The sequence below is a fragment of the Xyrauchen texanus genome, chromosome 45 (assembly GCF_025860055.1).
Source record: "Xyrauchen texanus isolate HMW12.3.18 chromosome 45, RBS_HiC_50CHRs, whole genome shotgun sequence".
Taxonomy (NCBI): Eukaryota; Metazoa; Chordata; class Actinopteri; order Cypriniformes; family Catostomidae; genus Xyrauchen; species Xyrauchen texanus.
This window is the reverse complement of record NC_068320.1, coordinates 14,725,566-14,751,686: the sequence shown is the minus strand read 5'-3', so window position 1 is coordinate 14,751,686 and position 26,121 is coordinate 14,725,566. Positions and strand designations below refer to the sequence as shown.

Here is a 26,121-nt window from a genome sequence, read left to right as displayed (position 1 = left end):
GGGCCCTGTGGGCCTTCTAGTTTAATGTAATTCTGAAGATGAACAAACTTGTCTAAAACAAGAGGAAAGTTCATCTTGTTGGGATTTGAATTGGTGCTCCAGTTGCAAAGATGTTGCTTTCCATCCTGAGCAACTACATTCACATGGTGCCAAAAGTTTCATTTTTGGGTGAACTGTTTCTTTAAAGAGGGTCACTTTACTCCAGAGTTTAGTTCAAATGCTAATTAAACACCTAAACCAGCTTATCGAGGTCTTTGGGTTTACTTCACAATTATTGTCAGGTGTGATTGATCAGGGTTAGAGCTAAACTATCCATGAGCAGGAACAAGTAACCCTGCTTTAAAGAAAAGGGATATCTGGTTAGACTAGAGGGCCCTTTCCAATGTAGGGTATCTTTTGTCCTGTTATCCAAAGGAATACAAATGTCCCCAATTATTATAATGTGTGCTGAACATGGAAGGAAAACATGGCCCCCAGATTACACTAAATATCAATTTTTATTCTTAAAAACCATACACGATACTCAACAAGTTTAAAATGTAAGTAGAATCACGATATCCATTTACATTGCGCAAGACATACAGACATGTACTTTTATTTCCAAACGTTAAGATTTAAAAAAAAAAAGAAAAGAAAAAAAAAAAAAACCTTATAACAGATGAATAATCATTCATTCCCATTATTGGTAGACACTATCGAAAAAAAAAAAAAAGGGTTCTTAAGGATGTTTTAAATATATTTGCTCTAAGTAACAAACTTAAGCTGATTTTTATTTAATAAACATGACAAAAAGAAATAACTTATTTAAATAAAACTGTGGTTGTGTTGACTGAAGAAATTTGAATCCCTTTTCTCCTGTTTTTCTTCTCCTTTACACTCTTATTGAACCAACGAGAGAAGAGAAGCAACAGTCTGAACTGGAACCGTGCTGTCAAAAATTAAGTCTAATCCTAAACATTACAAAAACACAAAACTTTTGACCGTAAGTTTCATGCTATAAGCCACCCTGAGTATTATATTACTTGGAGAACCAATCACAACCCTTATTTGAAGAGTCTCTCCACCCCCCTCCCCCCATAATTTATGTAAAATCTCTGTATTTCTGGTTCAGCAGGTTGAGATGCTAAATACAAAATACAATTTATTTACAAGATCTGTATCAAAATGTTCCTTAGGGATCTGAAATAAATTACCCTGTGCTGTGATACTATTGTACGAATGTTTTCTTTAAAATTCGTCATGTTGATTCCTTAGTGTTTCCAGTACTTCAGGTCTTAAATATATTCTACAAACAACTGCAGCAATATTTTCTTAACTGACGGCGATCTTTATGGAATATGAAGAAAAAATGCAAACTTTTTTGTTATTTTTGTATGATCAACAAAACACTAGAGGAAATTATATATATATATATATAAAATAATATGAAGAAATAAAATTGAAAACAGTTCACTCTTTTTTTCTTTTATTTTTCCTTTTAATGGTTTTAACAATTCTATCTAAGACAAAATTTTAATCTTCAATTAAAGCCCCTCCCCTCACCTGTCCAATTTAAAAAACCACCTATGGATCTCAATATCTCTGCTCATTGCTATACAAGCCTTAGTGTTATCTATTTGGCTAGAAGGTTCTATGCATCTACAAATATATAACAAATAAAACTTGCAGGCAAAAATAGTTCAGTTTCCATAGAAACACCCTTTTCCTGAAAATACAGCAGTATCTGAAATAATTGTCTTTTATTTCATATGTCCCCATTTCTCTGCATCAGGAAGCTCTTCCACCAATGGACAGAAGAAAAAAAAATTATCTACAAACGTTGTAAACAGACCTGTGTCTTCCATAAAACATAAATAATTCAAAATATTAACAGCCAAATGATGCAGAAATCAGTGTTTGAATAAGCAAAGGGCAAAAGAACAAAATGTACAACACCATTCATATAAAGAGAAGCAAAAGCTAAGAGCTAAGCTCCCAAGAGATCCTTGGATCCTTCCCTCTCATCCATGAGTTCTCCAGGCTTTAGTCTCTGGGGAGACAAACAGGTGTTGTCTGTCGTACTGAGGGGCGGAGTAGATCATAGGGAGGTCTCTAAGCTGTGCATGGGGCTCCCAGAAGCCGAGGGTGTGGCTGGCATGCTAAGATCCAGGAAGAGGTGGATGCCACTGTCTACAGCATTATTGTTCTGATTAGGGGAGGGTGGTGGAGGAGGGGTGGGTGTGGCATTTCTCTTAGTGGGGGCATCGTCCTCTGCATCCGTGTCATCGATAAGGGGGATGTGAGGCTCTGAGTCCTCTATCCTGAACTCTGGATGGGTCATGAAGTTATGAATGGAGGTGCGAGACTCTGGCTTCTCCAGGCCCTCATAAGGTGACAGCGAGCTGCGGAATGCATTCACCACTCGGATCTGTGGGAGAACAGTGCGTAAATTCAGCCTCATTGCATAAAACGATGGATCGTTTGCACACACATACACAGGCAAACAGTAAAACATCACATTAAAGAACAGGTTAAACCATGGCCAAACGGGCTGGTTTTAATTAATGAGTGTAGATAAGCGCACCAAAACCATCTAAGAAAATGTGTGAGCTGTCATGCAACTGAGGGAGAGTGGAGAAAACTCTGTACTGGTGAGTAAAAACCTGATGCTTTTGTTACGGTGAGCTTATCCTCTGACTGAGGGGAAAGAGAAGTCCTCTTTTCTGTCTGCACTCAAATAAGGACAAATTCAGGATTGAGAAAAAAAACAGAAATGTTCCATACAAAATGGAAAGAACTTAGGGCATCATCTCAGATGTAAAACCAGGAACTATCAAAGCCAATTTTTCAAAATGCAAATGAGAGAATGAGAAACAAAACAAGATACAAAGTGATAGAGAAAAAGAGAGAAGCCAATAACCCCAGAGGACAGAGCTCAACACATAAGGTTAATATTTTTGGGCATGCTTGTACTGGGGAAGGGGAGGTGAGAAATCGATCACTGATTATGTTGTGAAGTAGATAAACAAACTTGGAGCAGCCAAGCAAGTTTAAGCTAACCAGCACAAGTTAATTCACAAACAGTCAAGGGACTAGACCCATGCAGAGCAGTGCTACCTTTTGTTCAACAGAGGTAAACCTTTGAGTATAGCCCATGACACATTTCACTGAATCTAAGAAGGAATATGTTGCAGTCAGTGTTGTAGCGTTTTGAGCTCAGTTTTTCATTTTTCAATATCCAGTTTATTAGCAGGAAAATGAAAACTAAAACAAAGTAGATTGTTTCAAACAACACAAAGTGCCTAAACAGAAAAAAGTATGTTTATTTGAGCATGAAGGATGTGGACAGCCATGACCTGGTGAAAGATGGAAATATTGATGTAGTTAGAATTGAGGCTTTTGACAGCTGACACAAGCGTAAATGATACACAGGGTTCCCAGTGATTAATTTCATTGACTTTTCCATGACAATTGTTCCAGTTGTGGATTTTTTTTTTTTTAAAGAGATTGCATTTAAAAAGAGCAATTTCTAGCTAATGAATATCTTACGGCTGTGCTTCTCAACTAGGTCAAATTACACTACTTTTTAATCATCATTTTGTGTTATTTTGCCAAACTATATAGTTTAATATAAAATAATATATATGGTAGAATCTATAAGACCTAGGCATATAATTTTTATTGATTGGCACGTTATTTTATCAATATATTTTTGAGACATCGATATATTAACATTCCCCATCATTTAAATTAGAAGCCTACTTTGCCTGCTTTCCAATTCTCTGAGTTGGACTTCTGTTTAATGTCTGGTGTAATAGCGATTGGAGACCACAAGGACATGATATAACATTTACTGGAAATAGGTCGCAAGGCACAGTTATCTCAACATAGAACAGGTATTTTAGAGCTCCTAGCACAGGACACATGAACACAAAAGTTACAAAGAATTAAAGTGTCCTTGTTGAGTTAGATGGTTAGTGTATGAAACTGGTTTAACTGCACAAACAGAAGGATTAGAAATGATGCAATTTCTTTGCATGTATCTTTGAAGAGGTTTCATTCAAGCTGTCAAACCACAAAAAGGAGTGTACACTATTTTGTGAGATACTGTGTATATGTGTGTGTGTGTGTATATGTGTGTGTGTGTGTGTATACTATGGGCTGAAATATGTGCCACCAGAAACTGAATTTGAACCATTATATTTGAATTTGAATGGCTAAACTTGAATAATTGCATTGAAAAACTGAATTTGAATCACATCATTTGAAATTGTATTGTTTAATTAAAATTGAATTTATTCAAAAACTGAATCTGAATTGTATCATTTGAAATTGAATTTATTCGTTTGGAACTGAAGTCCAATAAAATTTGATCCTCACTGAAAATTAAACTCTCTATATATCTTCACATTCACTTCTCACAATTCAGATTCAGTTCTCAAATTCAATTTCAAGTTACTGAGACAGACATCCGGGTAGTTGTAGGATGAAGGAAGAGCAATCGAGCGCAGATCGATAGATAGCGTTCATTGGCGCACAGGACTCCTCTTGGGCCAATCAGCACCAATGTTTTGGAGCACAGTACGTTACCCGCCATGAAACTATGGAATTACGATTGTGTCAATAATAATGAATGTAACTTTATAAAACTGAACGTAACTTTTTCAGAAACTATGAAAAATATTCCATTACAAAAGAAGAAAAACACAATTAAAATGAAAAAAATGAACTCAGTCGCACGAATTTAACAGGCTCTTCAAATATGCTTCATTTTTTGTTAATGTTTTTCAAAGATTCGTTTTCGCAAATCGTGGATTCTGAATACATTGCCACAGATTTACGCTACGCTTCGCAGTTTTTCGTTTGCTGTTTTGAGACAAACCTCTCGTGGGGGTGGGCTTAACAGTGATCTACTCTGATTGGATAGTGAGCTTTTGATGGACAGGTGCTCTCTGACCCGGATGTACAGACGTCACTCAGTGGCGCGCATAGTGGAAAGCTCTCGCGGTGATTTGTAGTTATGCAATACGTCGTGCTTTGTTGTATTACTTACTAACAATATGTAAATAATATTTGACCTATAATTATATAATTTAATATTATATGAGACCTTCGATCGTCTAATAATCGTCTTCGATCAGTCTGTAAAGATGAGCTCTCAGGAGAGACATGGAGCGGCATCATCTTCCTCTTATTTATTTAAAATATATATATATATATATATATATATATATATATATATATATATATATATATATATATATATATATATATATATATATATATATTTAATGCAAAGAACAGGAACATACAAAAGAGAAAGCATACGTACATCACATAATATCAACCAAAACAATAAAGAAGACAAAAATAAATAGAAAAAATAATAATAATTTAAAAAAAATGATGATAATAATAATGTATATAACAATAAAAGAAGAGGTAGGGCATTACATCACACAAAAATGTTCACATGAAGAGATCAAATGCAATGCAGATTCTAACAGTCCTTATGGCTTTCTTATTAGTAGATACTGAAATCAAATTTAGATAATTTTCTATTTCTTTTAAGAAGACAGAGAAGATAGGTTTACAGTTTAAAAATTTGCATTTGTGAATATAGAATTTGCTTAAGAAAATAATTAAATTAATAACAAAACAGACATTTTCGTTTGTGGGGTCTGAATCAAAATACCCAAATATAATGTTTCTCATATGTATTGAGAAGCCTGGCAAAATCTTACACTTGATAAAAACATCAATTTCATTCCAGAGCTTCTGAGTGTAATGACACGACCAAAATAAATGAACCACTGTTTCATCAGAATTCACACAAAAAGAGCATGTTAGCTCAATGTCAGATTTAAATCTTTGTATAAATGTCTTAACAGGATAGAACCTGTGTATCAACTTAAAGGAAATTTCTTTCACTTTATTTGTGAGAATGAATTTCTGCTGTAAAGACCAGATTTTTTCCAATTAAGGTTACCAAACAAATTATTCCAAAAGGAAATAACAGGTGGAACAGAAATCAAATCCTTAAGAAATAAAGATCTTATAGTTTTTAGCTTTCGACTCTGAACAACAGATTTGACCAACAGAAGTATCACAAGGTTTAGGAAAGGATGCAGTAGATACTGGGGTGAAGTAATTACGGTTTTTAAAATGCATACATAAACCAGAGGGAATAGCACCCATTACTGTAGCAAATTCTTTTGGGGTTACTGGTATTTGGTATTCAGAAAGAAATTCTGAATATCTGAATAAAAGACCTTGCTTATTAAACAAATGCTCCACTCCTCCTCCTCTTGTCCTTCAAGGCAGCTTGAAGTAAGTTCGTGTTACTTAAGTAACCAATAACATCGATACAATTTTCTAATTTGACAGAAAACACTCTAAATTTCAACACAGTGGTGGAATATTGCATATATTTTATTATATTTATTCACAATGTTTTGATAAACACATATAAAATATCATAATTTTATATATTTTTTAATAATTTTTTATTGTCATTCACAAGTTTGCAATGCACTGATGTCATGTCATGATGTTATGTAGTTTGATTGTTTGCTCTTTTGCACAGTTATTATATTCAAGGACGTGTCAATGTAGACAGTGCAGATATCAAACTGGTCTTCATTCTACAGCAAGGCAGAAATCTTGGTGCAGATGCTGCATCTGTACATAACAACCTTGAAATTCTTAACCAGTCGCTCGGGAATACCAGCACAAGGCAGGGTCAGCAGCAGTCCGTTCAGCAGTCGGGGCAGAGTCAAACAGTGGACCAAGATATGGCCAGGTTTCAGTTTTGCAGTCATGACAATGACAAAACAGCAACATTTTATTTAGCATGCATTTACAATACAACAATAAATTTGCAAAATAAAGCCAGAACTGTTGCACACTGTAACGTTACATGAATAAAAGTTTTATCGATGTTATTGGTTACTTCAGTAACACGAACTTACTTCAAGCTGCCTTGAAGGACAAGAGGAGGATGATGCCACTCCGTGTCTCTCCTGAGAGCTCATCTTTACAGACTGATCGAAGACGATTATTAGATGATCGAAGGTCTCATATAATATTAAATTATATAATTATAGGTCAAATATTATTTACATATTGTTAGTAAGGAATACAACAAAGCACGACGTATTGCATAACTACAAATCACCGCGAGAGCTTTCTAATATGCGCGCCACTGAGTGACGTCTGTACATCCGGGTCAGAGAGCACCTGTCCATCAAAAGCTCACTATCCAATCAGAGTAGATCACTGTTAAGCCCACCCCCACGAGAGGTTTGTCTCAAAACAGCAAACGAAAAACTGCGAAGCGTAAGCGAAATCTGTGGCAATGTATTCAGAATCCACGATTTGCGAAAACGAATCTTTGAAAAACATTAACAAAAAATGAAGCATATTTGAAGAGCCTGTTAAATTCGATGCGACTGAGTTCATTTTTTCATTTTAATTGTGTTTTTCTTCTTTTGTAATGGAATATTTTTCATAGTTTCTGAAAAAGTTACGTTCAGTTTTATAAAGTTACATTCATTATTATTGACACATCGTAATTCCATAGTTTCATGGCGGGTAACGTACTGTGCTCCAAAACATTGGTGCTGATTGGCCCAAGAGGAGTCCTGTGCGCCAATGAACGCTATCTATCGATCTGCGCTCGATTGCTCTTCCTTCATCCTACAAATACCCGGATGTCTGTCTCAGTAACTTGAAATTGAATTTGAGAACTGAATCTGAATTGTGAGAAGTGAATGTGAAGATATATAGAGAGTTTAATTTTCAGTGAGGATCAAATTTTATTGGACTTCAGTTCCAAACGAATAAATTCAATTTCAAATGATACAATTCAGATTCAGTTTTTGAATAAATTCAATTTTAATTAAACAATACAATTTCAAATGATGTGATTCAAATTCAGTTTTTCAAATGCAATTATTCAAGTTTAGCCATTCAAATTCAAATATAATGGTTCAAATTCAGTTTCTGGTGGCACATATTTCAGCCCATAGTATACACATACACACACACACTTTTATTAGGGCTGTCGATTTAATAAAAAATAACGCGTTAAAAAAAATGTATGCATTTAATCGCAATGCCTGTTGCACATGACGTCACTGCGTTGCTGTGGCGCGAAATGCAGATGGAGGTCAGGAAGTGATTTTCTACATAGGATTATTAGCATACAAGCACTATCACAAACTCAAAATGCCTATGTTTTGCAGTTTACGATGGCTCAAATCGACCAAACCGAGAAACCACAAGGAGCTTTTTATCGTGTACCAAATGTTGTTGTTCATAAGGGGGAAAATGCAAGAGATTGACTGAAAAATGCTGGACAAACTGCGTCTACGGTTTAGAGGAGCCGAGTTGGATAATGCTCATGTGTGCAGTGAGCACTTCGTCAAAGGTAAGTTTATACAACTTATGTGGCTGTTTATGTAACGTTAGCTGATTCCATACTTTGTAAAGTTAAAGAAATTGTTTTTTTCTTTTCTTTGTTTGTTTGAGTTTGTACCCTTGTAACAGAACAAAAATACTGATAAAAAAATTGATAGCAAAGCGAATTACAAAGCCTTTACAGGCGAACGTAAATAACTTACCCTGCCATGCAATTGCAATGAGCTGCAATGACTTCTCAGTCTTGTTTCGCATGATCCTTGTCTTTAGTGGCGTTTCGGCGGACCTTTGAGAGTGGTTAACCTAATCACGTAAACAACCGCAACACTAACATCTAGAGGTGCTGCAGAGTTTAATGTTTGTTGCTAGGTTAATCCACAGGACAAAAAAGTTGTATGCTTTCAGTGGTGTTCTGGAGTAGAAGGTTGTCTGGAGGACAAGGTAGTTGCTAATATCTACTGCCTCGATGGCAGGCAAGTATTCAGTTGAAAAATTGCTCCTTTTCAAAACAAGGATCAAGTCCAACATATGTTGTGATTTTCTGTTTATTCCTTTCACTCATAATATCGTCTAAACTAGTAAAGTATGGACTTTCCTCCATCTCATCCATTGTACTTTTCACTTCGTGCCATCCATCTGAATTTTGTGCGTCATAACAATCACGTGACTGCAAACAAGCTAAGTATTAAACTATATTTAACTTGACACAGTGACCGAAACATGTTATGTTTATGACGCAACACACCCAAGACGCTACACAAGCATGTCTGACGCAGGTGTACATTGATGGGTCCTTAAACAAGCCCTCATAATAATTCTCAGACTGATTGACAAATTCACTTGTGAAATGGATTGCTGTGAACTGTATGCCAATATTTGAATAAATGAATATTTTTTCATTTTATATATATATATATATATATATATATATATATATATATATATATATATATATATATATATATATATATATATATATATATATATGTGTGTGTGTGTGTGTGTGTGTGTGTGTGTGTGTATATACATACAATACACACACACACAGCCATTAATGTCTAAACCGCTGGCAACAAAAGTGAGTACACCCCTAAGTGAAAATGTCCAAATTGGGCCAAATTAGCCATTTTCCCTCCCGGTGTCATGTAACTCGTTAGCATTACAAGGTCTCAGGTGTGAATGGGGAGCAGGTGTGTTAAATTTGGTGTCATCGCTCTCACACTCCCTCATACTGGTCATTGGAAGTTCAACATGGTACCTCATGGCAAAGAACTCTGAGGATCTGAAAAAAATAATTATTGCTCTACATAAAGTTTGCCTAGGCTATAAGAAGACTGCCAAGACCCTGACACTGAGCTGCAGCACAGTGGCCAAGACCATACAGCGGTTTAACAGGACAGGTTCCACTCAGAACAGGCCTCGCCATGGTGAGTGCACGTGCTCAGCGTCATATCCAGAGGTTGTCTTTAGGAAATAGACGTATGAATGCTGCCAGCATTGCTGCAGAGGTTGAAGGGGTGGGGGGGGTCAGCCTGTCAGTGCTCAGACCATACAGTGCCGGAAAATAATGGTAGCCACACAAAATATTGACACTTTGGACATTTTCACTTAGGGGTGTACTCTCTGTAAATTTGTGGTAAGAAGAATAGGGTTGGCGCTGTTGGCGGCACAAAGGGGACCTACCAATATTGGGCTGGTGGTTTTAATGTTCTGGCTGATATAGATATATATTCATTTTTTTTATTAAGACTAGCTACATTTACCTAACCACAGTAATGAGGAGCCTGTAAATATAAGGGCAAGTACATAAAGGGCTTCAAAAGTCTGGACCTCAAAGACTTATGGACATGTTTTTCTCCTGTGTAATATGTTCTTTTGAATGATGTTTGATATTAGGAAATAAACTGAACAAATATAACAGACTCCTATAAATAAATAGGCTTATCAAAGTTAAAAGGGGGAGAGAAAACTTCTTATATATTTTGTTGTTAAAAACTGATGCATAGTTTTGTTCAAAGATTTCAAGAATAATGCCATGTAAAATAAAATAAAACCCAGGCTATATTTATTACAGTTGTCCAATGTAAAATCTGGGTCCTAAAGCAATACAAGTTGAGAAACACCGTTTTGGAGTTGGCCATAGTGAGGAAAATGTATATTCAATACAGGTTTTTCCACGCCTGTTAATCAGTTATAAATTCCCCAATATTTGCAGATTTTTCTGTGAACGTGGGAACCATTTGTATATAAATTATCACACAACAGATGTCTTCTGTGTCCCTGAAAAAGCAACAGTTACATAGAGAAAGCAGGAAAAAGACAGCAGAAATAAGAATGACAAAACTAGAATTGAGTAGTTTGAGACCGAGAGTACGGACCCTGACGGTAACAGCGCAATGCAGGTTTTAAACTGAATGAATGATCAACTGACACTACAGGAAAGGTGACAAACAGCAGGAGTCGAGGGAGCAAAGACAAGCTTATTTAAAAAAGGTTAGCCTTGGGTTAACAACCAATAAGTTTCCATTTCAGAGAGGACAGAATATGTCTAAATTACAACTTTAACATCATCCAGCATCTCATCTATAGCCAGCTCAAAAGATGATCCTGCAGAAACCCGATATACTTAACTGGAACAGGAGTCTTAAGCTCATTGCCTACAGCACCTCATCAGCCCTGAGAACAATGCTATTCAGCATTGTTTGATTGGTCAGGTTATCAGTGTGACCATGGGCGTATACTCAAAACATTTACACGAAGACTACAGCTGCCACAGACCTCCAACAGCACGCGCAGGGCTGCAGACACACCAGACATTATTAGCCAACAGCTCTTGATCCGTGAGACCCAGCCAAAGCCATCAAACAGAATACAGACACAGATACCTCAACCCTAACACAGAGGCTCATAATATACAGCCGTTACATAGAAAAGCAATGTGGAAGATGCTCAGAGGGACATTTCATTTTGAAAAACAGAGGAACATTAGAAGAATGAAGACTGTTAGGTGTGAGGAGGAAATGTTAACTGTCATGCACTAATAAACACGCACTCACACCCGACAGTGGCAGAAGCGGTGTTGAAGGCAGTAGCAGGAGATAAGGCTACATGTGTAGGGCTAGAAACATTGGTTACATCGTGCTGTTGGCTGCCACTGGAGGGCTGGCGCCTGACGGCTGCCTGAAAGGAAATTCCGCTCTGGAACGCACTCACTACATCCATCTGGAAGGAATCAGAGAAGGTGATAGGCCCAGAAAATGCACAGGAGAAAAAAAGACAAGAGTCAGAGAAAATTAAAGAAGAAGGGATAGAAGATGAAGGGCACCCATATAAAAAGACAGGACAGATAGCATCTGTGAGAAAAAAGGCACAGAATTAAAAGAACAGACTCCCTGACATCGGCCTTTAAAAACTGATAAAAACTGGACTCCTGGGCTTGGACAGCGAGAACTGTGGGGTTGTGGTGGTAGAAAGAGGTTACCTGGGTCTGTATGCGATTGAGGCCTCTGAACCAGAGGATTTGTCCCCTACGGAGCTCTCGCTCAGCGTGGTCTATTTCATCATGGTCCTCAAGCTCCTCCAACTCTTCATCTGGGATTTCCTCCTTCTGCGTGCCATGACCTGCGCTCTTCAGGAACTTCAACCGACTCGTAGGGATAGAGGAGATGACCTGCATAAGAGCACAGGTCAATACTAAGTAGCCATTCCAAACAGAACATCAAAATGTATTATTCCAAAGCACTGTGATTCTGTTCAACACCATCAGGGGGCACTGCTCAACTACTATTGCAAAGTCTGGATTGGTTTATTGAGAGCAAGTTCAGGCTACATATTACTTACTGTTTTCTACAGTAAAATGAGCAGTACTAAGTTGATGCTTACCTGTCCCCAGAGTAGACATCCAAAGCCCAAGAAAACACACCACAGCCACTGTTCAATGTTTAACCCCACACAGCTGAACGGCTTTCCTCCAAACTGCACAATCACGATCTGTGTGGACAAGGGCGAAAGGTCATTATAGCAAATTGTTTTATTCAGTTCATGCTCATACATCTTCATGGATTAAAACAATGCAAGTGTGATCTATTGAACTGTGTTTTCTGGTAACGAAAATACTTTGATTACAGGTTTGCATTCAATGATTTGTAGGATTCACTTTCTACCTGAATAACAAAAGTGCCAAAGACGATGGTACAGAAGATCAAATTGTTGAAAATGCCTTCAAAGACATTCCGTTCTCCGTGGATCTTGCGTGCATTGATTTCATTAAACAGTTGCATCATCACAAAGGTATTAAAGACGATGGTATAGTGCTCAGAAGGTGGAGAATGAAGAGGGGCGTTGCGTCCACTGTCTATGTCGAAGATCTTCTCACCTGTAAGAGCAGAAAAGAAAACATTGTAGCTCTGGAAACTTCAAAGTTCTCTAAAAAGACATGACTCTTAATGCCATCATTACAGAATGCACAATATGACCGCAGTTATTATAGAAAAACTGCAGTTTACTGTCTCCTAAAGCAATAGTCTAACCAAAACTCCAAATTGTTTCATTTAGTCATCCTCATGTTTGTTCAAACCCCTATGACGTTCGTTCTTCAGTGAAACGTAAAAGGAAATGTTAGGCAGAATGTTAGCCTCAGACACCATTCACTTTTACTGTACGGAAAAAGATGCCATGGAGGCCAACATTCTTACAAACATTTACTTGTATGTTCCACAAAAGAATGAAAAGAGAATGTCAGAATTGTATTTTTGGGCGAACTATACCTTTAAAACATAACTGCAAAGTAAAACTATTGGCTCTTATTGCCATTAGTAATGATTTTATTTACTATACATTTACTTATTCAATTATTTTAGCTGTACTAACTTTTGTTTCCAATGTACTTTTGCTTTCTGCTAGGAAACCATGCCTGACTGAATTGGTTTCATTATTCAGTTGCCTGGTTCAAATGGCCTAGATGTATGCTGGTACCACTTACCAGCAAACAGTAAAGTGAAGATGATGGTGAGTTGGTAGACCCCATGACCCAATATGTTCTTCATCATTGTCCTAGAGATGAGGGGCTTATTACGACCATAAGGCTTCCTCAGCAGAAGAGATTCAGTGGGGGGTTCAGTGGCCAAGGCCAATGATGCAAATGTGTCCATAATCAGATTCACCCATAACATCTGTACTGCTTTCAAAGGAGAGTCCTATGAGAGAGAGCAAGAAAAGGTGACCATTCTGACCTCAAACATTACTGCCACATCCATAACATTGCATGTTATTGAACATATCCTTTGCACTTGCATGAGTATTATGTTCTTCGCAGCAGGTAAAGTTAAAGTCGAGTTTTCTGATAAAGTCACATCAAGCAGAGTTGACCCAGCTGTTTTCATGTTGGCAATTATTCCTTGCCTCATATTTTATACACCACAGCTACTCAAGAACAAGCAGAACACCAGAGGTTTGAGGCTGAGTCCTGCCATTGCTATCGACAACAATGCAGAGTGCAAATATAACCCCACCATTCATTATGCAGTAATACAGGACCTCAACTGCAATCAGCCTGACTATCATTCCATTTAACAGAGGAGAGCTGGTTCTGTGCCTGTGGACAGCAGTGCCAGACCACATGCAGACAGCCTGCAAGTCTTCCTGCCTTAGACTAACAATTACCAATCACTTCACTCAGGATGGGTAGCAGTCAGCTGAATCCATCTGCCACCACGGTGCATCTAAAAGACGCTATCCCTCACGTAGAGTTGGACTATTTAGCTTAACAGCTCGGTCAGCATTAGCTCCCTCTTCAACATACTAGCCGTGTTCCTCGGGCTGTCACGATTATGAAATTTGACAGATTATTAATTTTCAAACAAATACTTGCGATTATGACAATGAATTGTCTGTTTTACTGCCATCACGATTAATTGTCGGATAAATTGTGATATTTCTTAAGGTGCATGTGCAATTTTCATTTTATTTATTAAAAAAATATATACTTAAAATATATTTATATTATATAATTTTATTTTATATTATGCAGTAGTAAAAGATTTCTGCCCTAATTTCTTCACTTTCACACATTATTTTAATTCTCTTATTTCTCATTAAGAAAAACCTTTAAGATTTTGTTTCATCATTTTATCACACAACAGAAATAAAGTGGGTGTCGTTTCAGTTTCACGGTGTGTTATTAACACTGCGTATATGAACTCACTATGATCAGGAACATTTACCATTACACGATCATTTAAAGTGAAGCCGGACCGCTTTGTGTTCACTATATTCACCATCAAAGTTTATATTTGTTCATTTATATTTTCGCGAGCCTCTGCCAATGACATGCAGATCAGAGCGCTTAACATGACGCGCACTTCCAGACAGTAGTTGCACTGGTTTATGTGCATGGTGTACCTCAGTGATGCTTAGAATTCAAATTAATGACACAAAAATTTTGCTTATTTTGGCATTAAAATGTGCTTAGAATTTGAAGTGCAGTTCGAGCAAATAACCACAATCAGACGATTATTTAACAATCGTGAAAAGCCTTTGTGTTGCGAAACCTAGTGTGCTGCCGAAGCAGACAGCATTTGAAGGCATCATTGGTATGCTGTTGTAAACGTTATAAAGAATAACTATGCTTAGATCATTGCATTCTTGTAGCATTCTATAGCATGTATCCTTCATGAAGAATGCATTGTGCCAACCTCAGTGAAAAAAATTATCTAAGTGAGTGAAATGTTGATTATAAATTTAATCAATACTGCAAAGTATCAATATCAATCAATTAATCTAAAAAAGTAAAACATTTGACTATTTTACCCGATAGTTATGTGTTATGTATTTCTATACTAATTTGGGTGTCACACCCATTCCAGATAGGTGCCTTGCATTGTGCCTTCAATATGCTGATCGTTAGCTTTACAACATGCAAACACCAAATTCTATGGCGTCTACCATGCCATTCTCTGGGTTCCTGCACTATGTAAAATGTTCCAATGTCACTCGTGGGATATCATCTCTATTAGGCTTCTGAATTAGGCAACAAGTCTGCTCACATGTCTTTGAAACAGACAATATTTCGAGAGAATGGTGGAATAAAGTTTTTTTTTCGTGGTACCTGTGTGATGCAAGCTCCAGTGAAGGCCACGATCACAGCCACCACATTTACGGTGAGCTGGAACTGGAGGAATTTTGAAATGCTGTCGTACACGTTCCTCCCCCACATGACCGCTTTGACGATGCTGCTGAAGTTGTCATCAGTGAGGATGATGTCAGAGGCCTCTTTAGCCACATCTGTGCCAGCAATGCCCTGAGCATAAAACGCACACTATATAAAACTATTCCAACCAAATCTAGTGCAGAGAATATTTGTGAAAATGTATAATTATTCATTCTTCAGATCTACAAACAATATTAACATTTGATTTCTTTAGCTATATTGCCCAGCCCTAGTTTATGCACATACCATGGCAAACCCAACATCAGCCTTTTTTAAGGCAGGGCCATCATTGGTGCCATCTCCTGTTACCGCCACAACCTGCCTCTGCTCCAGAACAGTGCTGTCTATTATACCTAAAGGGAAGAAACATGCAATGTGTCAAGACAGAGCACAATATTACGGAGCAGAATTACTGTTCTTTTCAACACTGAATTGATTACTCATACTGGAGGAATGAGACTCAGAGCACCTTTGACTAGTGTATGTTTGTCTGTTGGTGAAGATCTAGCCAGGACCCGGAGTTTAGGCCATATCTTATCAATTCGCTCTTGTTCAATCTGAAAAGAGAACACATATTATGAGCTTGGGTGTCGGTGTTTGAGACTATTACTTACTCGTAATATATTTGGGCACTCACCTCTCCCTTTTCATTACGGATCCGGCGGTTGAACTCTTTGCCCTCCATGCAGAGGAAGTCATCTCCTGGCAGCAGGATGCCACATTTAGTTGCTATGGCACGGGCAGTGTTAATGTTGTCTCCGGTAACCATGCGTACTGTGATTCCAGCACGCTGGCACTTTTTAATGGCGTCAGGGACCTGAGTGAGGAAGAAAGAGAGAGACAGAACAGCCTTTGGGTTATTATTTGTCATCACATTATTTGTATCTGCTGTGAAACCAAACTACGGCTCTATACAGAAGTGATTTTTGGGATACCCTATTGATTTCTAGGATACCATATTGAAAAAATATGAATTTAATAGCAGCTATAATTCTAAAGTGGTTATCATGAGTGGTCCACTGATAATTAATGAAACCCAAATGCAGACTAATGCAGACTATAAACTGCTTAATCCAATCAAGATTTCGGCATCAAGACTGACAGACATCTTGCTTCATAAAAGCCAATATTGCTAGAGACTGTGTTTATAAATAATTTTATAATGCATTTTCAGTTTATTTTCTGCCATGTTCAACATGTTGTGCGGCAAAAATAAGCTCATGGTTCTGCAACACAATGACTGCTGCTTACATGCAGTGTACAAGTTGTAACCGGTCAATATTGCTTACACATGTGGTGTGTCTACTTTAGCGATTCAGATTAAAAAGATGTTAAAGATGGCAAAGATCCATACCTCTGGTCTGACTGGGTCTTCAATGCCCACCACACATAAGCAGGTGAGCCTAGTGAGGATTTCATTCTCATTATCCCAGTCTGGTTCACCTTCAGAAGCGGGGAAGTCCCTGTAAGCCAAGCAAATGGTCCTCAGGCCCTCAGAGGCCATGGGCTCAATCACCCTCTTCACCATGTCATCTCTGTCCCTGGGCCGGAAAAGCTTTGCCTCGCCTGTTGCTGTCAGGATCTTATAACACCTAGATTAGGATAGAGAAGGTAAGATTAGGATAGAGAAGGGATACCCAACAGCACTCAGACTGAACCACCACAAAAGAGCCATTTCAGTAATTTCTCAAGGGAAATCTAAAAGTAACACAGCTTGGAGGGCTTTGAGGGGGAGATGAAGCATTTGATCTATCAATCAAATTTGCTGGCAACATGGCTTTTTTACAGGAATAGTTCACCCAAAAACCTAACTTTTCAACATACTGTTGTTACAAACCTGTTTGACTATATAGAACACCCCCACCCCCCAGATGACAAAAGTCATCCAGTGAGTGGCAGTTCTGTGGATGGATAGGCCTTGTTGATGAGAGAGGTCTACAGAGAATGGCCAGACTGGTTTGAACTGACAAAGTCTACAGTAACTCAGATAACCGCTCTGTACAATTGTGGTGAGCAGAACAGCATCTCAGAATGCTGTTCTGAGATGCGGGTTGGCGCTGTTTGGTGGCACAAGGAGGACCTACACAATATTAGGCAGGTGGTTTTAATGTTGCGACTGATCGGTGTATTATTTAAGCGCTAAAAAAGCATTAGAATACTATAATGTTTTCCTCATACTATGAGCTGGAGTCAAATTACCAAATGGAGCATTTATGTTTGAGGAAACTTACTTTCTCAGCAGAATCTCAGAAGCTCCTTTGCTAAACATCCGGAAGCTTCCATCAGCATTCTTCAGCACAGTGCTCATAGATTTCCTTACAGAGTTGAAGGTATAGACTTTGTAAAGCTTCTCTTCAGGGATTTCATTGCGGATTGCTTGATAGTCTTTTTTCAGTTCCAAGGCAAAGCCCAGCAAGGCACATTCAGTTTTGTTGCCCACCTGACGATTTAGGCCTCCTTCCTTCTCAGGTGGCTGAATAGCAAGACAAAGAAACAAACATGAGTTCATAAACTTAAGAACTATGATATGTGATTAGTATATGTATTGTCTTTAGAGCAAAGTACAACAGTGTTATGCAATATTTTAGTAAGACAACTGCCCATGAAACGGTAATGTTAAAAGATACTACAAGGTTTGTGGCAGTGTTTCTACCTTAATCTATCTCAATCTACAGCATCATGGCATATTCATTTTACAAGGAGTTGTGAGCTTGCAGTCAGAATTTAATGTGAAATGTTTTAGCTAAAAATACAGGAAAATAACACCAGTGTTGTGTTTGCTGGCTGTACTCAAAAACAGCATGAATAGTAAATTCTCAGTGAAGAATGACTTTTAAGAGCCAATTCTTTTTATTATCACCTTTTCTCCCAATTTGGAATGCCCAATTCCCACTACTTAGTAGGTCCTCATGGTGGTGCGGTTACTCGCCACAATCCGGGTGGCAGAGGACAAGTCTCAACTGCCTCAGCTTCTGTGACCGTCAATCCGTGCATCTTATCACGTGGCTCATTGTGCATGATCCACATGTGGAGGCTCATGCTAATCTCCGCGATCCACACACAACTTACCACATGTCACATTGAGAGCAAGAACCCCTTATCGCGAGCACAAGGAGGTTAACCCCATGTGACTCTACCCTCCCTAGCAACCGGGCCAATTTGGTTGCTTAGGAGACCTGGCTGAAGTCACTCAGCACACCCTGGATTCGAACTCGCGACTCCGGGGGTGGTTGTCAGCGTCAATACTCGCTGAGCTACCCAGGCCCCCCTATGAGCCAATTTTTAAACAAATCAGTCAAGAAGACTCACAAGTTACTGAATGAACTAACGGAGTCCGTCAGACTGGCTACTGAAATCATTTTAAAAATAGAACTCCATAGGAGACACTGGTTTGTAATTACATTATGCTTGGTGGGTGACTCACCATGATGTTGGTGGTATAAGCACAGTTGACACTGATGCCCAGTATGAGCAGGTCCACGGTACTGGCAGGAATGACATCTGGCTCCGGGACCTTCTTGTAGTGCTTGTCTGTGATAAAAACCTGAACGACTTTCATCCTGTTCATAGTCAGTGTCCCCGTCTTATCCGAACAGATGGCTGTAGCATTGCCCATTGTCTCACAAGCATCTAGATGCCTCACCAAATTATTATCTTTCATCATTTTCTGAAAAACAGTACCAAAAGGAAAGAATGAATAAATTGGGATGGGGAGAGAGGAAGGTGGTATAAAACAGATTGAGTGCAAGATTAAGCAATCCACTAATCCCCAGTTAAATGGCAGGAATCCAGAGAAAAAAATATTACTGTAACAGCTAAAAGGGGCTGGTAACATTTGTGAAGAGGGAAGTGAATGGGGATGGCTGACAGGAAAAGGCGATTCATCTGATTAGTGGATCAACACGTACATCGTGAAACAAAGTCTGGACAGAGTCATGCTACAAATAATCATTATCCATCATTTTGACAGACTGGGTTGTAAATTTTCAGTCAGGCTCTATTTTTATCCATTCTAGTTTTCATTTTCCTGAAAATTATACCAAGTTTAGGTCTATAAAGACCTGGACTTGACAATACATAGGCTACAATGGAAGTTAATAAAGATGTAAAGAACTAAAATCCTTCAAGTTCAGTAAATAAATTTTATTTATTAAGTGCTCACCCAATGTATAAAAGACACTGGGGTCATGTGATTATTTCACTCTACTTAAGAAACAATATCTAATTAATTATTCCACTGGACCACACTTGGAATCTCTAATTTCTCTAACAACAAATCCTCATCTCTCTGCTAGTCTTATTTTTTTGTTTTGTAGGGGGACTCAAACTTTATTTTCTCCTCTTTACTCCTATTAGCATCATACCATGGGAACCTTTCAAATAAGGGAAACGCAATACACTGGACTGTTTATCACATTGATGGAAAGCTTTATGAATGATCAATCATTGTTTTTAAAATTCTGTAAAGAATGGAACATTTTTGGTCAACACGCCCTCCGGTCACACCTAGAAGATGGTCCTAATGACACGTTACGGAACATAAAGAGCTTTTAAAATGGGGTCAATATGGGGACATACTTTCACAGAGTAAGCCAGCGAGATGGTTACGGCCAGCGGAAGACCCTCTGGAACGGCCACAACCAGCACAGTCACACCAATGATAAAGAATTTGACAAAGAACTGTATGTATACAGGTGTGCACTCTTTCTCCCAGGGAAGTCCCTGGACCCAGAAAGTGTCCACCACAAACAGCACCACCAAGATGATCACCGTGATGGCTGACATCACCAGACCTGCACAGGGACACATAATGAAAATGAATGTCTGCATTCTTGCCGATGTGAATAAATACTATGACAATGTTTTATGCTGCATTATTTACCGGTGGTGCAAAACAATTTGCATACAAATGACCCCTTATTAATCAGTACTCTCTAGTGGATCATTCTTAAAGACAAAAAAATATTATAATATTGAACTTATCAGTTGTAGATTTTAATCATTCTAATAGTGTTTTACTCATTGACAGAACTGGACTGGATATTTCTTGACTAATTTACTGAACTGCAAGCCATTACTTTTTTTTTTTTTAATGTACAAATTAACCGAATTTAAATTAACCAAAATCTGTGTTGTGTACTAATTTAATTTAAATTCGTATCCCTAGATATGATGTTTTCACAACTTGTAAAACCCAGAAACACCAATTGCTCTGCAGTGCTTACCTGCTTTGCCAATTTGGACCGCTAATTTAGTCAGTTTCCCTTGCAAAACAGATTTCTCTTTCTTTGACAAGTTGGCTTTTCTCTTTTCTTCGCCCTCTTCATCACTGTTCAGAGGCTGCATCTCCATTGCAGCTCCATCCTGGGCTTTAGCTATAGAGAAAGACAGGTAGAGAGAGAGAGAGAGAGAGAGAGAGAGAGAGAGAGAGAGAGAGAGAGAGAGAGAGAGAGAGAGTGTATGGTGAACATGCAGTGAGCACAGGAATTCAAGTATATTTTCTGCAGCTCTGCGTACATGACTATGCTTTTCTCCTTAGCCGGACCACAGGAAGCTTTTTCTAATTAAATTGTGGTTCCCCATGTGACAAATATAATTGAGGAGATAAATTAATTATAATAGTAATTATAATGATCATTTTATGAAGTAGTCTGAGAAAACACTGTTTGAGATCTTGCTCTCATTGAAGAGCCACATGAATACCCATCTGACCAAGTAACCTAGAAGACAAAGCCTCATCGACAGGCACACATCTCGCTGACACACCCACCCACCCACCCACCCACACCCACACCCACACCACCCCACACACACACACACCCACCCCCACACACACACACCCACACCCACACCCACACACACACACACACACACACACACACACACACACACACCCCCTCCAGTCCATCACTTTGTTCTATCGCCCATTGAAAAAAAGACATTCTGTGTGCTGAAAGTACAGCCTGTCAGTATAGTGAAATCACACAAAACTCAGCATGCCTTCATTTATACAGATACACAGCAGGACACTTCTGTCTAACGCTGCTGTTTTTTTCTGAAGCGTTACAAAGTTAGAATGTGTTCAAGATTTAATGAGTGTGTGATGTGAGGTAATGTGAGTGCGTCTGAATTAGCAGGGGGTAAGAGGGGGTGATATTCTACTGTGGCGTGCTGTGTTCTCTACTCACAAGGCTGTAATCCTAGTTTGGTGGATTAGAGCTCATTTCTGGCAGGGCGATCTGAAGCCCGGGGCTTCAACAAACACACGCTACCTTCAGAGGCATTAAAGATACTTTCAGAACACAGAGCAGCCTGAATGTGGACTCTGCTATGCCAGGCTAGGTGATGCTAGATAATAAAAGGTTGGAAGGGAAACAGGTGCAGATCTCTGGACTCAAGAGCTGCAATAAACAGTTCCAAAATAACCAGCATGACCGGATACTTCAACACCTGTCCAGATTGTCGCTCTGCCTAACATTTCCTTTGGTCTCACACACACACACACACACACTTACTTACTTTAAACAACATAAGGTTGAGTAAATTACTTTTCTTTTTCGGGTGAACTATCCCTTTAAGCTCCTTACCTCTCAACAGCACTACAAACACACAGACTTCTGTGGGCCTCACACTATTGTGGATAAGCTTTAATGAAGATCCAATAGCACTAATGGGTTAAGGCGGTGGCTTTAATGTAGGCTACAGCATGTAAGAAGGTGGCCTGCTAAGCCAATATGGTGTTCATTATCTCATTAAGTCAATAGGGTTACTCACCTTTCTTTCTGTTCTCCACAGAGCCATCCTGCTTTTTATCTGTAGAAAGAGAAAGGAAAAACCCCATAACAAACACTCCCAAATTTAATCATTATTCACTATTATGCAAGTGACGGTTCTGTGGGGCGCATTTAAACATATTTCCAATTATGTAAATATTCTCTTTGATTTCACAGAATGAGAAAAGACTCTGCGAATATGTATGTGGGTATGAACAGATGTGTTGCCGTGACCTCATGAGGCTTTCAAATCCACCGCTGTGGCTAGACCACAAATACACAAAATTGCTATGAAGTGTTCTTTCACTGCACAACAACTTGGGGCCCAACCTTTACAAATACTATAACTATATCAGAAGCAGGCATTCATTTGGAGCCCCAACATATGAACCATGATTTGAATAAAATGAATAAAATGCCCCTTTGATAATTTAACACAGGAAAATAAACATTACATTTAGTTTTGTTCTAGGAATCACTGCTTACAAATTTTAAGTTTCTATACAGACAAAAATACTGCTAAATTCTTTATAAAATGTGATAAAAAAAAACAAACAAAAAAACTCTATTCTTTACTTATGCACGCATTTACTAGCGCACACATACATACAAACAGCCTGTTCAATTAATCTCTCTTCTGTAGCAACAGGAACTACGGCTCAAAATGCCACTATTTGGTCCATTTTACTTACTAATGACAGACAACAAAAAAAAAAAGAGCCTTGGGCTTGGCGATATATCAAATATTTACGATACAATCGCGAAAACACTGACTGACAGAAAATGTGTTCAATCCTTTTCAGAGCAGCTACAAGTATGTTCTAAATGAGCGTGCAATCTGAAGGGTGTTCGTGGATTTCAGCGATAGAAGTTACGTAATCTGAACAATGACAAAGTGGTGATAACCGTGATATAAAGTCGTGATTAATGCCAGAACTTGTCTGTGGAGTTTCTCAAGACCATTTGATGCAACCCAATGGAGAAATTCGCCCGTGACCATTGATGCCTTCTTGTTAGAAGTTTAATGATGCTGAAGCAATCATAGTGATCGTATTGCTCACCATGTTTTTCATCTCAAAACAGTTCATGTGCATTGCGAATCAAAGTATTGCAGGTTCAAGAATTCACACATGTTATTATGTAAATCTACAAACGTGGCACAGTATAACAGAAAAGGAGATGACAGCAAAAGATGCTTAACATTGTAAACTGTCAAGCACACTGTCGCTGCACTTTGTGTCAAAATAAAAGCTCCAGGTGAAGGTGAAGTAAACAGCACAGAAATATATTACTTTTGTGAAGTACAAATCTAATCCTCAAAATAATAATGATCATTCAGTATAATATTATAAGAAAAAGCTTACAGTAATAGTTTAGGATAATGCAATATTCAACTGGGTTCCAAAAAATAAGTGCAGCAGTTTTTGCACAACTTGTTCGTTTCACAAATAAAAATGTTTTAGTACAAATATTTGAAGGTAAATAGTGCTTTTTATTAAGCTACTATCTATCAATGTACATGGAATATAAAAGTGCATACTAAACAAAATGATAATAAAAAAAAATGTAATTCTCCCTTGTGCTCATTTAGTGAAAAACTGGGAAATTCATTATTTTTAAATAGATTTGTATTAAATCATTTAAAATATTAAATCCACTGCAATGGCTGTTAGGATAAAAAGAATGTTTCCTCTGATTTAAAGAAAAATCCCTTTTGAGCCATTTCAGACAAATATATTATAATAAAGATAAATATTGAATATCGTCATTAGGTTGAAATTAACATATATAATTTTGCGCAACCACATCGCCCAGCCCTAAATAAAGCACCAAATAACGATGACAACTTACTTTTCTTCTCTTTTCTTCGTTCTTTCTCCTTTTTCTTCTCCTTCTCCTTTTCCTCATCATCCTCTTCATCCTCTGCTGCCCCCAATAATGTGAAGATGATTCCAGTTTGAGAATTGACTCCGACACCAGTGACCACCATTTTTCCAGAGCCCTCCATGACATGAGTACCTGCAATAGAGCAAGGTGAGGTGAATGAGGGCCAGATCAAACATATTCTTTCATATTATGTTCTGAGCTTGAGTATTTCACCCTAAAATTAACAGTCTGTCATCATTTTCTTCCAACATTTGTATGACTGTCTTTGACGGTTTGGAACAAAAAAAAAAAAAAAAAGTATATATTGAGGAATTTTCACACAGATATTTTCTTTCTGATAGTTCATAGGGACCAGGGCTGTTAAAAGTAAATTAAGTAGTCCAAAATCATTTGTGTGCTATATTTCAAGACTTCTGAGGCATAAGATTTGTTTTTTGCTGTGTGTGAGGAAACGGTCCAATGTCATTATTTACTGATAATCATCCCCTCCAGTGAACTGTTAACTTGAGAATGGCTGCAACCAGATCAAGTCAGTGAGTTTCTCGAGTCATTCAGTTTGATTTTCAAGTTCAACTTACTCTATGATTAATGTGTCAAGTTAAACACTCACTGGAGGTAAAGATTATCAGTGAATAACAGCAAAATTATTGTGTGGCTATGAAGATTCTTCAAATTCTCCTTTTGCGTTTCATGGACACGATAACACTACAGGTTAGGAATTGATCTTGAGAGTGAGTAAATTGACAATGTAAATTTATGGTGAATAATTCCTTTAAATAACTGTTAAAAAAACAAACAGACAAGTCTTCTAATTAATTATTAGGCACTATGAGCACCAGCACAATTTTATCATCTCATTGTGCTTTAAAAACAGAATTAGTGAATGGCCATTTTTCAGCTGAGGGGCTTATAAAGGCACCAATATAACTTCAAATCAGCCCTCTGTCATTGTTTATGCTTGGAGGGGGGATCTTTGGAAAACTTTAAGAAAAGGTTTCTGCTAGGGCAGACTCAGCGTGCTAACGCAGGCCCTGCTGGAGGAGTGCCCACTCAGGCTCACAAATCTCCCCACACACAGCAAAGTAATTCTATCAGAGGATCAACTGGCTTTCATAAAATGGGATAAGCTGAAGATGTGCAATAGGCTCGCTGAAAGGCAGCAGGTCCTCTATAGCCAACATCTGAACTCCACAGTTGGACATTTCTATGGCTTGGCTGAAGTCTCATAGAAACCCAAATTTGACTCAAAAGAAGTTTGTAATAACATTAGCACTACTGATCTTTTGCAGTAACTGTGGATGTAGTCCAACCTGACAGCAGCAAAGGATCTCTATCCAGTGATTTCTTCACATGGTCAGACTCTCCAGTTAGAGAGCTCTCATCTATTTTGAGGTCGTTGCCTTGGATGAGAACGCCATCAGCAGGCAGGAGGTCACCTGACAGAGAAAGTATACAATCACAATACTGTTTATTTCTGTCAGCAGATTTATATTTAAATAAAGGTTAGGTAAAGGTAATAGTCACTTAAAAGAAAACAAAGGAAATGAGAGATCTTGTCAATTAATGGGAGCTCACCATATTTAATTTGTGCAATGTCCCCGACGACAATCTCGGCCACAGGGATCGGAATGACTTTTCCTCCCCGAACCACCGTAAACTTCTGCTCTTGTTCAATGCGGCTCTGTAAGCCACGGAACTGTTTCTCCTTACTCCAGTCGTTAAATGCCGTCACAAGCACTACACAAACAACAGACAGGAGAATAGCTGCTCCTTCTATCCACCCAGCCTCTGCTTCTCCATCATCCTCCACTCCTCCCGCTGCCTTCCCGCAGTCTGTGCGTACACACACAGTAA

At 38.2% G+C, this 26,121-nt stretch overlaps 1 protein-coding gene across 4 annotated transcripts in view; it reads right to left on the bottom strand.

Moving 5' to 3' along the window:
* Positions 1–527: 527 nt before the first annotated feature.
* Positions 528–26,121, bottom strand: part of LOC127637555 (plasma membrane calcium-transporting ATPase 1-like) — a 59,511-nt gene continuing 33,917 nt past the window's right edge. For 2 of the 4 annotated variants that reach the window (XM_052118663.1, XM_052118662.1), the window contains exons 4-22: positions 25,843–26,100; positions 25,578–25,703; positions 24,232–24,399; positions 22,382–22,420; positions 20,833–20,982; positions 20,186–20,400; positions 19,032–19,274; positions 17,839–18,080; positions 16,962–17,199; positions 16,245–16,424; positions 16,077–16,164; positions 15,854–15,960; positions 15,506–15,697; positions 13,382–13,595; positions 12,564–12,775; positions 12,283–12,390; positions 11,882–12,070; positions 11,536–11,622; positions 528–2,407 (exon numbers count right to left, since the gene is read on the bottom strand). In XM_052118663.1, the coding sequence (XP_051974623.1) occupies positions 2,078–2,407; positions 11,536–11,622; positions 11,882–12,070; positions 12,283–12,390; positions 12,564–12,775; positions 13,382–13,595; positions 15,506–15,697; positions 15,854–15,960; positions 16,077–16,164; positions 16,245–16,424; positions 16,962–17,199; positions 17,839–18,080; positions 19,032–19,274; positions 20,186–20,400; positions 20,833–20,982; positions 22,382–22,420; positions 24,232–24,399; positions 25,578–25,703; positions 25,843–26,100 (3,386 nt within the window). In that variant the 3' untranslated portion in view covers positions 528–2,077. Of the gene's footprint in view, positions 2,408–11,456; positions 11,623–11,881; positions 12,071–12,282; positions 12,391–12,563; positions 12,776–13,381; positions 13,596–15,505; positions 15,698–15,853; positions 15,961–16,076; positions 16,165–16,244; positions 16,425–16,961; positions 17,200–17,838; positions 18,081–19,031; positions 19,275–20,185; positions 20,401–20,832; positions 20,983–22,381; positions 22,421–24,231; positions 24,400–25,577; positions 25,704–25,842; positions 26,101–26,121 lie in introns of all 4 variants that reach the window. The other 2 variants (XM_052118665.1, XM_052118664.1) reach the window with 2 other exon arrangements.